Below are 14,521 nucleotides of genomic sequence, written 5' to 3'. Positions count from 1 at the left end.
GGTCCCCCCCCCACTCATTTAATTTTAATCCTTAGTCTATTCTCAGTCTTTGCACAAAGTCTCTACCTTGCATTTGAATTAAGGGAGCTCTGCTTTTCCTTCAGCACAACTTCTAAAGACAGGGAACGGTTTTCTGCTCTGAGAGAAAGTGGGCGATATTTTTCCACCCTCCTCTACTACTCCAGGCCAAATTTCTATGTGTGGGCAGCTCTCACTGAAACACAGCTGCTTTTTCTGTCACTTGTACGCCACAACCAGTGCAAAAAGCTTTTCATTCATGCCCTGCAGGGTCTTTTCTTATACATAACTGCTTAGCTGTGAGGACATGGCGGAGGAGTATATCCTTCCTCAGTATCCCGCCCTGAGGAACCTGTACTGCCCCATGCTCCTGGAAGCTCCCTGAGTGAAAGCCCCCTCCAGCTTTCCAGTATCAAAGAAAATATGAGACACAGCAGCAGGGGGGAGGCAGAATGGAGAAGAGAAAAGCTGCAAGGAGAAGAGAATTCCTGCTGCAAGAGGGAGGCAGATGGGTTTGGGATTTTGTTCTTCCCAGTAGTTACAACCCAGCATCATCTGCCATCAGCCACAGGACAAGGCTGGGGTGTGGTAAGGAGAATGGGCCAGTGAGTTGGACAATGGCTTATGATTCGATCCTTCTGGCTTCAGATCCCCACTCAGTCCTGTGTGACCAGCCCAAGTTGCTTGAGGCGCAGAGCAAATTAATTTCCCACTGGTACCACGGGGAGAATGCATTCCCAGAGGGGTGCTGTAAGGATAAAATCCATTGATGCAGCTGGCTGGAAAATGGAAATGCTGAAATTTGTTTTCACTCTGAATCAGGACAAAAAGTCTAATTTTTGAAATTCACCATAGAACAAAAATCCCCCCAAATTTGATTTGGAACCATCAGATGTTTTCTTTCAATAATTATTTAATTTTGATAAGGTAAAAATATTTTATTTGGATAACGCTGAAACATAATATAAAATATTACATATATAAATATGATATATAATATTAAAACTTATATAAGTCAAAATGACATAAAATGACATGATAAAGTTTAAATTAAATCTTTTTACGTTATCAGAATAAAATATTTCATCATCACTGAACTGAGAAAGTAAAAATGAATAGTGCTGATGCTCTTCCATTGACAATTTAATCAGAATAGACACATCCCCATTAAATGTTTTGATGTTGATGAAACTAATATTTTTTCGATCATATCTATCCATTAATGATTGAGATTGCTCCGATGCTATAATGATGAGGGCTATATAAACACACATCTATAGAGAAACCCTCTTCATTGTTTCTTTCTAGCTACAAAATATCCTGGAGAACAAGCATTTTCCATGTGACATTCCCTGGATGCTAGTTACTTCCCAAAGGGATTCCTTTAATCAGTGTTTACCTGGATATTATACTAACATAGTGCCACTGTAAAAAAAAAAAAAAAGAATAAGAAGGGAAAAGATGTCTCAGCTTTTGTGATCCCTTTGCATAAATGAATGAGCCAATAAGTATCACACAAAACACACAATGTGCATAAAAATATCGCATAGCCAAAGGTATGATACAGGAAAACCTCCTTTAAACTGACATGGTGTTGCACCATTAACAAACCGCTTCAAATACGGCAGCTAAATACTGTACATGCTCATCAATAGTTGCGCACAGCTGTTAACATTTTACATTATTGCCAGTTAATCTACAGAGCTGCTACTGAACGAGACAGGGAATGTCTGCCTGCAGGAATGAGAATGCAGGGCAGAATGATCATTTAAATGCTAAGATCAGTTAGCTACATCCTCACCATGTGAAGAAAGGGAATTAGACACATCGACACTGTCATTGTCAAGGGAGCGGGTGAAAGTTAGAGATGAACAAAATGATTTGGATAAAATAAAAGCTATATGATGAGTTCTAATCAGGACTTCAGGTTAGCACAGCCTGGGGCTTTGGGACAGTTCTGATCTAGACCCAGACTCTTCAGCTTTGCAAATGTTGCCAAACTTTCTCCCATCTCCATCCAGAGCCTGAAATTCAAACTAAAACTTTTGAGATTTGAAAATTGTTGCTTGACTTTCATTTTTGCTGTGCACCTCCATTTTTCCTGATATCTTGCTTACAGTTGGAGCCAGAAGTGGAAGCACTGCTATACGGGGTGCTCTGATGAGATTCCTAAAGGTTTATAATGTTTCTCTACCTCCAAAGCCCCTCATCTGCAGAGACCCCCCAAGATTCAACCTTCTTACCCATTGTGGTAATCATGGGAGAAAACATAAGACCACATGCCAGAAGCATGCAGACAACACCCATCTCTAAGGCCCAGTCTACGCTAACGAGGTAAGTCGATCTAAGTTATGCTAGTTACGTTATTTAAATTATGTAATTTAAGCCAATGTAGTTTAGATTGATTTACAGCAGTGTCAACGGGAGATTCTCTCCCTTCAACATAGCTTCTGCCTCTTGGGGAGGTTGAGTACTGAAATCGACAGGAGAGCACTCTCCCATCGACTTAGCCCGTGTTGACCAGACCCACTAAATCGACGCTGCTGCATTGATGGCAGCGGTGCCGATTTAGCTGGTAGTGAAGACAAGCCTTCAGTCTCCTCACATCAGATGCAGATAATGTCACTGCCTTGTTTTCACCATTCCTAAGTAAGATCAGCATCCAGATAAAGTTAAAGTTCTGGTAAAGCAACTGGTTAAAGTTCAAGCCACCCAAAACAGGGATTCTAGCAAGATGGAAGAGCATACCTCCAGCTGCAGCAAGAATCACAGAATATCATGGCTGGAAGGGACCTCAGGAGGTTATCTAGTCCAACCCCCTGCTCAAAGCAGGACCAATCTGTAACTAAATCCCCAAATGGCCCCCTTGAGGATTGAATTCACAACCCTGGGTTTAGCAGGCCAATGCTCAAACCACGGAGCCATCCCTCCCCCCAAGACTGCATCCAATTCTACTAGACACACATCTCACCACAGTGATCCATCCATTCATGAGCTCCGGGCTTGATTATTGCAACTCATACCAGAAATGAAGCCACACACCCTGAAAAAGCTCCACCAAGTATGGACAGCAGTCTGGCACGTAACACAGGCTCCCAAGAGCACATCCTCCCAGCACTCTATAGTCTGCTACAACTCTCCATTGAACATAGAGTCCAACTCACACTCTCTGTCCTTCTATTAAAAGGCTCCCATTGGATTATTCAACTGGAACAATGAAAAATGTAGACCCACAGAGGGCGACTTGAGAGTGCAGGAGACATGGGACCTGGACCTAGTCTGGTGAACTCATGATTAGCGGAGACCATGAATCTCCTGCATTTATTTTGCCTGGTGATTAATACAGTGTAATGAGGACTGTGTTGGAATTGTAAGCTATCACTTTAAGATTGTGGGGAGAGGGATTCCTGGTTCTGCTTGCAGGCTAGGGCGCTCCCTAGGGAAACTGAGTCGAAACAGTCAGCCTGGGAAGAGCCAGCCTAAAACAAGGTGGGGTGAGCTGTGTCTGTCTGCCTTAGAGAGCAGCCTGATTTGTCTCTCTGGTTTGGGGTTCTTGTGTGTTATCGTTCTACATTCTAAGAAATAAAGGGGTATTACATTGCAATCTTCCAGCAAGAGTATTTTATTTTTTATCAGATTTCTTTATGTATATGCTGGGACCATAACAATAAATGAGTATCATACTGAATTTAAAGTCTCTGGGCCTGATTCTCCTTTGTCCTATAACTTGCAGGGTCATTCACACCAGTGTACAGTGGGAGTAAAACTTTACTACACCAAAATAGTAGCATTTTGCACCCACTTTGCACATGATGCAGGGAAACAGAGAATTAGCCCTCCCTCTCTCTCTCACACACATGCACATACACACACACGACAGACAGCCATGTACAGAGCTAATGAACAATATCTTCTGAACTATTAATGATATCTTTAAAAGCTATGTAAAATCCACACAGGACATGAGAAGGACACTATTAAATCATTAAACACTGGTCTGTTTTCTAAGGGCCTGGTTGTGAACTCCTTACATGCACTAGGGAACAGTTATTCACTACCTCATTGGGGCCACTCGTTTGTTCACAGTCTGCCTGTGAAAGCAGGTGGCAAATATCTTTTAGCAGAGAAATGGTAGGTTGGGTCCATAGGCAGTGTGCCCACCCGCCTTGTGCTGCTTGTGAACATGGCCCTTTTTACCTTGCCTCGTAGTCTGAAACGCTGAAGGTTCACTCAGAATCCACAGTGTGGGTCCAAATCAATTTTGCTGGGAAAGACAAAGACGCAAGTACGGCCAAGGCCAACGAGCTAGATTTCTCTTAGGGGACTTGTCAGAAGAGTTTTCTGGGGAATTAAAGTATGAACGGAGCCGGAGACATTGATAAATTTCCCTTCTGAACAATCAATAAAACTCCCTCAATCCTGCTCAAGATTTCAATGTGGATGCAAGGGCTATAATTACATTGTCAAAAATTCAAGCCACCCCAGCTGACTGAGACCCCCTTTAAAACTGACATGTGATTGGCAGGTGGTTTATGGGTGGCATGCTCTGATTGGCAGGGGAGTTGGCTAAAGCCAAAGGCAACAGTGAAATTTCCCAATCTGTTGTGACCACTAGAGCACAGGACTGCCACTCACGGGGAATTCTGGGAGACCATTAGTCATATTAACATATCAAAGCAAGCTGCTGACAGCGCTTACTAAACAAGTTGAACTCAACCATAGCAGCAAAACATTCCCCAAACTTTCCAATCTTAAAAAGAAAAGAAATTACATGGCACTCGATCCTGTCTTCGCTGAGACGGCTGAAAATTTCAAAGCCTGCTTGTTGAATGATTTGGATTGCGATAACATATATAAAAAGAGGAGAAGGAGAGCTGACATGCTCCCCAATTTGTTCTAGACCATGGGCTAGGCTGATGTTAAATTGGAACCAGAATAACGTGTTTCTGTTTGATGTAAGTGGTATCAAGACAGCACAAACACTTTCCTTCCAGTTTTATTTTCTAGCAGGCTTCCACTGCTTCAATGCGAAATTGCGGATTACATGGTTTCAGTGAAGTTTAATTGCAGCCATGCACGGGGACTGTATGTTACACAGAGTTTAGAAATGACAGCACAGAAAGTCTGGATGTCTTGAATCATCAGAAACTGAAACACAGAGTGTTTCTGCTAATGTGCCAAGCCACCTTTGCCTTCGCATTCCACCACATAGCTAATGTCTTTTGGCCCCCACACCTCCCCTCTTGCCTATGCCTTCACTATAAAGCTACAGAACCTAAACAATGCCATGCACACGGGCTTTTACTATCTCCCATTCACCTCCATTCAGTGGGGCTTCTCACTTAAGACAAACAGGCTTTCCCCATAAGTTAGACAGTACTCAACGGGGCTCCATGAATGTATGAGGCAATCAGGATTTGGTACTGAGATTGTAGACTCTTTGGAGCAGGGACCTTGCCTTCTTGTTTTTTTCTGAAAAGCAGCCCCACTGGGAACTTTGGCAGTGAATTAGTATTAACTGTGCTTCACTGGACTATACATAAAGAGAGGAAGGATGGTCCAGAGGATAGGGTGCAAGTGTGGGACTCAAGAGACCCAGGTTCTATTCCTTATACTACCACAGACTCCCTGTGTGACCTTTGTCTAGTCACTGAATCTCTCTGTATCTCAGTTCTTCATCTGTGAAATGGGGATAATAGCACTTCCCTAACTCACAGAGGTGCTGTGAGGATAAACACATCAAAGCTTGTGAAGTGCTTGGATACTACAATAAAAGAGGCCACAGAAACACCCAAAATTGATGGATCAGTAGAAGATGCAATAGACATTATTTCTTCCACCAAACTATCTGAAATGGGAAATGACCTAGGAGAAAACAACAGGGGGAAAATGCTCCGTGTACGAGTGAGAGGAGAGGCAACAATTCTTCAAAAAACACGTCTCCCAGCATGACACTAACTCAGGAACGGCTCCCTTCTGTATCGCTCTTCATCAAAGCCCTGCACTACTTTGCTCCAACCTGTGGTCCAAATGAATGTATCCCCGCTGGTTTCACCCAGCATGAGTTTGGCCCTAGGTCTCTACTCTCAGCTGTCCTTGCACCATTCATTGTAGTCAGTAACTTCTCCCTTTCTGTGATGTGGAACACTCACCTGTTTCAATTCCTTCCTCAAAACACACGTGCTAATCTGCCTGCCAAAGAAATGCTCTTGTTTACTCATGACAAAGGGAGAGGGAAAAAAAACCCTGCACCACTTTGTGTTGAATCCAGCCTCCTAACATTTTGGGTTTCTGAAGTGTTGTTTAGCGTGGCATCCTCGGATCATCACAGGGTCTGAACCCATGACCTCCAGTGCCAAAAGCAAGAACCTAGAGAAGCAACTCCTTCAGTTGGTAGCTATGGCAGACTGTGGGACAGCGGGTTACCTTTGCCTCTTGATTGTAAAGCTCATTGGGGCAGGTACCTTTTCTCCTTTATGTTCTATGTAATGCCAAGCACACTGTTGAAAATCAACCAAGAATAAAAATAATGGACTACAACACAAAATGGATGCATGGCTTAAAAAATAAAGACACTGAACTCACCATGACTGTGAAACCTGCCCTAGACACACATACCTTAATGTCGAGACTATGTCACCATTTGAATGGCTCGTCCTTGACATTGATTGAAAGCATTCATTGGTGTGCATTTATTACACCCTCAATCCACCCAGTCCTTTACAGCCAGAGAAGGAAGTGCTGCCCTGACACTAACCTTCAGCTCCTGACAAGGCTCAAGGTGACAGCACAAGCTTGAGGGAAGGAATCTTGGTTCCTTGAAGAGCTTTACTGAACAAGTATGTCTCAAGGAAGGGAAATAATTCTGAGCCTGATCCAGTGAGAGGAGGCGGCCTACGGCTTACAAGAAGATGCCATCTAACCAATGACTGCATTAGGCTGACTGAATCCAAATCAAAACTGAAAATAGAAGGGTCCTTTAACTTAGCTGAAAAGGCAGAACTAGAACTAATGGCTGGAAGTTGAACTCAGATTAGAAATTAGGCACACCGTTTTAAGAGTGGGGGTGATTAACGGCTGGAACTGGTGGATTCTCCATCTCTTGCGGTCTTCTAATTACAGTATGCTTTAATCTAACACAAGTTTTTGGACTCCATACAGGGGTAACTGGGTGAAATTCTCTGGCCTGTGTTATACAAGAGGTCAGACTAGATGATCTAATGATCCCTTCTGGCCGCAAACTCTGTGAATCCATGAATAAGGAGATTGTATGTGTGTCACCCTAGGGTACTATGTGAGTATGATAGGATGTTATAGTGACAAAGCCCCTCTGTACGAAATGGTGTAGAAATACTTTGCCCTTTTATAAAGCCTGTCAAATGCCAATCTTAAAGCACTTTACAAGCATTAAATAATTCAGTCTCATGATAACGCAACAAAGTGGTCAAGACCACCTCACCCAGCTTTGGATCTCACCCGAAAGTTAGCACCTCCAGGGGTAGCAGAGCACCCCCTGTTCACCCCAATGCAAATTCTACAGGAACTGTGTAACTTCCTGAATTAACAGCACTACTTCCTGTTGCACGTCACCATTCATGTGTGGCCTCCCATTCAAACACTGACTCCACCTAACCCTGCAACACCTAACCCTAGCTCATGCAAACTGACAGGTTTACAGCACAGCAGCAGAGCTTGCTCCCAGCCCAGGCCGACAGTGTGGCTGGAGGCTGCCTGGAAGAATGCATTAGTGGCTCCACATGCTTGGGGGACTGGAGCAGAGCACACATCCCGCCAGGTAACGTGGGATGGGGAGGGGACAGGGAGAGCGCAGGCCCCCAGGCTGGGTGCAGGCCAGGGAGGAGTCACGTGGGGGGGGGGTGTCATATGGGGGGGTGGGGATCATGAGGGGATCACATAGGGGGCAGGGACAAATCACGTGGAGGGGGTCATGTGAGGAGCTCACATGTCCCTCTTTAGCTGGTGCCCCCTTTGTATCCCTCCCACTAGTCGGTCATGGCTGACAGAACAAGGAGCAATGGTCTCAAATTGCAGTGGGGGAGGTCTAGGTTGGATATTAGGAAAATCTTTTTCACTAGGAGGGTAGTGAAGCACTGGAATGGGTTACCTAGGGAGGTGGTGGAATCTCCTTCCTTAAAGGTTTTTAAGGTCAGGCTTGACAAAGCCCTGGCTGGGATGATTTATTTGGGGATTGGTCCTACTTTGAACAGGGGGTTGGACTAGATGACCTCCTGAGGTCCCTTCCAATTCTGACATTCTATGATTCTACCATATTTTAAGTGTCCAAAAAAAGAACACTCCACGGGGCCCCAGCCCCAGCTCCGCCCCTTCCCCAAAGTCTCCGCTCCCTCCCATGAACGCTTTGGCACCCTGCTCCTCCCCCTCCCCTGCTTCCTGGGAACATTTGATTCACGGGAAGCCTGAAGCAGGCAGGCGGCAGAGGGGGCGTGAGGAGGTGAGGCCCAGTCCGGCCACCCCAGCTGAGCGTCTCCCTCCAGCGGCCGGCCCCGGTGAAGAGGCGCGGGCCCTGGGGCGCCGACCCCGGCCCTGGGTGAGTGGCGCCGAGCAGCCCCCGTCCCAGCGGCTTCAGCCGGCTCGGCTCGGACCCCAGTTCCGGCCGAGCAGCTCCAGCCCGGCCCCAGCCCCAGCAGAGAGCGGCGCCGGCTGGCAGCCGAGCACCCGCTGGCCCCAGCAGCTCCAGCCCGGATCCAAGCCCCACGACCCCTCCCTCCCTATTTTCCCGGACATGTCCGACATTTTGGCAATTCCCCCTGGACGGGGATTTGAGGCCCAAAAAGCCGGACATGTCTGGGAAAATCTGGACGTATGGTAACCCTAGACATGCTGTAACTGGCGGAGGAATGAAGCACTGTAATATGTGCTGGGTTCCCCCCTGCCTTTGCTAAGGCAAATATTGTATTTGAAAATTGTCTGTTAGTTAAGACTTTGACTTGGGGAGCAGAGCTGAGCCATTTGTGCTGCTGACGCTGGAGGCTCTTTGCTGGCACAGGGCACAATGGCTCTGTTCAGACGTGGGGCGAGGAGGAGAGCGTGCTCGTGGTGCACTTTAGTGCCCCTTTGAAACGAAGTAGCCTGTCTGTCCCAGCTGGTATGTACTGAGACCATGGCATGCTCGGCATGGGCCTGGCCAGGAGTCTTAGCTGGCAGTCTATACTCCTTTGAAGCTGCATGGAGCGAGAGCCCAGTCCTTCACATGAGCACTCTCCTGAGTGCTAGGTAGACACCCTGTCCTAATGATCTACAAGGTAGGAGAGGTATAAGAAGAACATAAGGACGGCCGGACCGGGTCAGACCAAAGATCCATCTAGCCCAGTATCCTGTTTACTGACAGTGGCCAATGCCAGGTGCCCCAGAGGGAGTGAACCTAACAGGCAATGATCAAGTGATCTCTCTCCTGCCATCCATTTCATAGAATCATAGAATCGTAGAATATCAGGGTTGGAAGGGACCTCAAGAGGTCATCTAGTCCAACCCCCTGCTCAAAGCAGGACCAATTCCCAACCAATTTCCACCCTCTGACAAACAGAGGCTAGGGACACCATTCCTTACCCATCCTGGCTAATAGCCATTAATGGACTTAACCTCCATGAATTCATCCAGTTCTCTTTTAAACGCTGTTATAGTCCTAGCCTTCACAACCTCCTCAGGTAAGGAGTTCCACAAGTTGATTGTGCGCTGCGTGAAGAAGAACTTCCTTTTATTTGTTTTAAACCTGCTGCCTATTAATTTCATTTGGTGACCCCTAGTTCTTGTATTATGGGAATAAGTAAATAACTTTGCCTGATCCACTTTCTCCACATCACTCATGATTTTATATACCTCTATCATATCCCCCCTTAGTCTCCTCTTTTCCTAGCTGAAAAGTCCTAGCCTCTTTAATCTCTCCTCATATGGGACCCTCTCCAAACCCCTAATCATTTTAGTTGCCCTTTTCTGAACCTTTTCTAGTGCCAGTATATCTTTTTTGAGAGGAGGAGACCACATCTGTACGCAGTATTCGAGATGTGGGCATACCATCGATTTATATAAGGGCAATAATATATTCTCAGTCTTATTCTCTATCCCCTTTTTAATCCCCTTATGCATTTATTTAGGACACCCTGTACTATCATACCCACAGAGCATACCCATGCAGTGCACAGCAAGAATGACATCCCAGCACTCAAAGGTTCAGTTTCCAAGTACTCAGAACTCACGACTGGAGACAGATCTGCAGCAGTGCTCCGCTGTCATTCAGGCATCCAATTAAGGGCCAGATTTTCATGAGTGCTCGCACCCCACCGCAGCTCCTGCTTATGGCCAGATTTGCAAAAGGGGTCAGCACCTAACATGTTTTGCTCTTCGGAAATAGGGCCACTTGGAGCTGAGAGTAGAGATCTAGGGCCAAACTCCCACCAAAGTGGGAGCTCCGTTTTTTGGAACATCCGACCCTGCCGGTAGGTGCAGAACCCCGCCTGAAAATTCCATCCCAAATGACTCATGTGATCTTAGTCATTGTCTTAACTAGAAATACAATCAACACTTTTTTTAAGGGTGGAGAGAGAGACACACTATACCCTCTCCAACTCACCATGCATGGAAACCGTCCCGTTCCTCACAGCCAGGAATTTGGCCCCATATGGAAAGAAGGTTGCAGAATGAAAGCTTCCGTAGAGATGGATGTGTGCTTTGTCACGGAGAGGTTTATCTGGGGATCCCACCTGGAATTTGCCGCCATCGGATACCAGAATATAATGAGCATGGATTTCTATGGGTCCAGGGCCAGCCAACAAGAGCTTGCCACCTAAAAACAACAGAAGAGCAAAACATAACTGGTCACTCACATACAAACTTGCTAGTTCATATTCAAAGGTGCTGCACATAACAGATACAAGAGATGAAGGAATAAATGGTTTTGTGGGTCAGCCACTGGATTAAGAGTTAGGTGGTCTCAATTCAATTCCCAGCTATCCCACAGACTCCCTGTGTGATGCTGGGCAAGGCTGGGGTTTTCAAGCGAGCCAAAAGAAGTTGTGCTCCCAGCTCTCACAGAATTTGAATGGGGGTTGGGGCCCCTTTGACAAAAACACCCTTAACTTTTCAATGCCTTTGCTCCACAACTGTAAAACAGGGATAAACAATTCCTCTGTATGTATTGTCTCTTTAGATTAAAATGTAAACTATTGCATCAAACATAAGCTGTTTGTCTTCACTTTCAAGGCCCTTTGAGTCAATCCCCCCCAACCTATCACCTCTCCTTAGCTATTGAACTGTGGACGCTCACCTATGCCCATGATGCCAGCCTCCCTTGCCCACCTGTTACATTTTCTAACAAGCATCTTGGTGCTTTCTCTCATGCTGCCATTCTCACCTTGGAGAAGATCCCAGTAAACATCCACAAAGCTACCTCATTATCCACCTTCAAATCCTTCCTTAAAACTGCCCTTTGCCATGGTGCCTACAAAACACTTGACAATGGTCAGGCTGCTTGTGTGCAGAGACCACAGCCTACTAAGCTGGTCACTATTGTCTTATTGTTTTCTTGGGCTCCCCCACCTGTCTGTATCCAACTGTTGTCTCTTATCTTCTATTTAGGGGCACAGAATGGGTTTTTTTGTCCTGTATTTGTGCAGTGCCTAATACAGTGGGGTCCTAGTCCAGGACTGGGCCTCTTTAGTACAATGGCAATACAAATAATTATCATAATTGAAAGACGGCCTTTGGAACATAGGAATTTTCAGACTGGATTAGACCAGTGGGCCATAGACTCATAGAAGTGTAGGATTGGAAGGGACTTGACTAGGTTATCTAGTCCAGTCCCCTGCACACAAGGCAGGACTAAGTAACAACTAGACCATCCCTGACGGGTGTTTGTCTAACCTGCTCTTAATGGGGCCAATGAGGAAAATCCACAACCTTCCTAGGCAACATTTTCCAGTGTTTAACTAGCCTGACAGTTAGGAAGTTTTTCCTAATGTCCAACCTAAACCTCCCTTGCTGAAATTTAAGTCCTTTGCTTCTTGTCCTATCCTCAGTGGTTAGCATGTCCCCACTCAGTCTTCTCTTCTCCAAACTAAACTAACCCCATGTTTTCAATCTTTCCTCAGCGGTCATGATTTCTAGACCTTTTATCATTTTTGTAACTCTCCTATTGACTTTCTCTAATTTGTCCACATCTTAACTGAAATGTGGCATCCAGAACTGGACACAATACTCCAGATGAGGCCTTATCAGCCCGGAGTAGAATGAAAGAATTATTTCTTGTGTCTTGCTTACAACTCCTGCTGATACATCCCAGTATTTCCCTATGTTTGCAATAGCAAATAACGGAGGTATCTCAGACCACTGTATTGTATCTGTAGACATGGGGGTTTTAACAGCTACCACTGTGCCTGGGACCAGCTGGCTTTCCTTCTTCACAAGCTGCTCCAAACAATTTTCATGCTAAGAGTTATAAAGGTCAAGGCTCCATGTTATTGCAGTTTAAAATAGCACATCCTGCCCTTTCAGGGAAGAGAAAGAGAGAGAGTGTATGTGTGTTTAAACACAACAACAAAAACCACCCTGCCAGCAGACATAAGTATGAACTGAACAGCCTGACTCTTTTTTGGGCGGTGGGAGGGTTAAACGTTGTAATCTACTTAAAATTAAAGAGAAAAGATAAACCAATTCAATTCATTACTGGAATATTAGACTGGCCTTTGACCTCTAGAAGCTTCTGTTCAGAGAAGGGAGCTCAGTGATCTACAGACAATATTTTAACAAGGGCTACCTACTGTTGACCAAACTAAGCCAAAGCCCCATGGTGCTTTGCAGCCAGGCCCAAGCCAAAACGGAAAAATACAACTTGCATATTTAGTTACATACTTTGGTTAATGCTGCAGGGGCAGTTACCAGATAAGGGAAAAAAAACTTGTGTCAAGGTTTGTGAAGCTGACTTTTGCAAGCAGACTGGGAAACCAGCTCTCACAAACAGAACTATTAGCCAGGCATATAGATTGCTTTAGTGTTAACGACCAGAAAACAGATGCATTCAGCTCTCACAAGCAAAATGTATTAATCAAAGCCTGGGAGTTGTTGTAGCTATAAGTGTGATTAAAAAGGAGATGTTTATGTAACCAGAATAAGACAGTAGATAATAGTGAATAAGTACAGTACATGCTATTTAGAATGCTTTATTTTCATGCTGAGTTGTATAACCCTAAAACTGTTCTATAGTTAGATGCTGTAACCTTTGCATGACTCCATTGTATATTATATAAGAGTATCACAAGTCTTGAGAAATATACTTAACCAACTAGCCTCTAGGTATTCATGCTATGCCTGGCTACTACAGACCCAGTCTTTCAAATATGTATGGAGCCAGATAAGAAAAGTCTCTAAGGTTTATAGTTTTCAGAGTAGCAGCCGTGTTAGTCTGTATCCGCAAAAAGAACAGGAGTACTTGTGGCACCTTAGAGACTAACAAATTTATTAGAGCATAAGCTTTCGTGGACTACAGCCCACTTCTTCGGCATCCGGATGCCGAAGAAGTGGGCTGTAGTCCACGAAAGCTTATGCTCTAATAAATTTGTTAGTCTCTAAGGTGCCACAAGTACTCCTGTTCTTTTTAAGGTTTATAGTGTTACTGTTAGCAGGATGCAGGGGACTGGACTAGATGACTTATCGAGGTCACTTCCAGTTCTATGATTCTATGAATATCATATATTATATATAATAACATATATATTACATGTTTTTGTATAACTATGAATTTTATTCATGTTAAGTTTTTTCCCAGATGCTTTTTACTTATGTCAAGCTGTTTAACCAAAGGGAGACGTGAAATGTTGTGCTTCAGTGTTAGGTGCAGAGTCATTCCAGAGGGACAGGACAAGACAAACAAGTTTGTTGATGCTTAACTAATATGCCCTCTATACCCAGCTATAGCTGGTGCAGGATGTCACTGAAATGTTGTTAATTTCTGGAATGCTATGGTCAAATAAGATAAGAAACTTGTTGCAATCTCTGTCCTGTTTATTGTAGGGTCTGTGTAAGCGTATCACAAAATGTTCAAAAGCATGTCAAAGAAGACAGATAAAACTAGCCTTAAAGCAATAGTGAGACCCTCATCTATTGTATATAGAGAAGTAGAGTGAGGTTAGATTTTGAGACAGTTGACCTGCTGCATTGCTGTCTCCCAGATGGGTTGGCAATGTATTGGCCTTCCTATCTGTATTATGCTGTATTAATCTTTGACTAATCATTGTTGATTAGTAAAGTTGGTTAAGCTTAGCTACTTGACACCTCGCTATTGAATTCAATTGAAACCACAACACTACCCACAACATTTTTTCCCTCTCAGACGGTGATAAATCCTGTGTTCTGAGGGCAGGCGTGCTTCTGCAGTGGGCTGGACAGACTGGTGATGCTAGCCCTTTGTTCTCTCATCTATAGACTTAAAGTCAATGGGACTACTCACATGAGTACAAGCTCACTAGTGTGA

The 14,521-nt window shown here is 44.7% G+C and overlaps 1 protein-coding gene across 3 annotated transcripts in view; it reads right to left on the bottom strand.

The window, feature by feature from the left end:
• Window positions 1-14,521, bottom strand: part of PKHD1 (PKHD1 ciliary IPT domain containing fibrocystin/polyductin) — a 380,982-nt gene that overhangs the window by 208,088 nt on the left and 158,373 nt on the right. For all 3 annotated transcript variants that reach the window (XR_010599356.1, XM_065587493.1, XM_065587494.1), the window contains exon 37: window positions 10,628-10,840. Coding sequence is in view for 2 of the 3 variants with exons in the window: in XM_065587493.1 (XP_065443565.1) it covers window positions 10,628-10,840 (213 nt within the window). In the remaining variant the exon portion in view is untranslated. The remainder of the gene's footprint in view (window positions 1-10,627; window positions 10,841-14,521) is intronic.

This window comes from Chrysemys picta, chromosome 3, assembly GCF_011386835.1.
Source record: "Chrysemys picta bellii isolate R12L10 chromosome 3, ASM1138683v2, whole genome shotgun sequence".
Classification (NCBI taxonomy): Eukaryota; Metazoa; Chordata; order Testudines; family Emydidae; genus Chrysemys; species Chrysemys picta.
The sequence above is the reverse complement of the archived record's forward strand: the minus strand, read 5'-3'. Positions and strand labels throughout refer to the sequence as shown.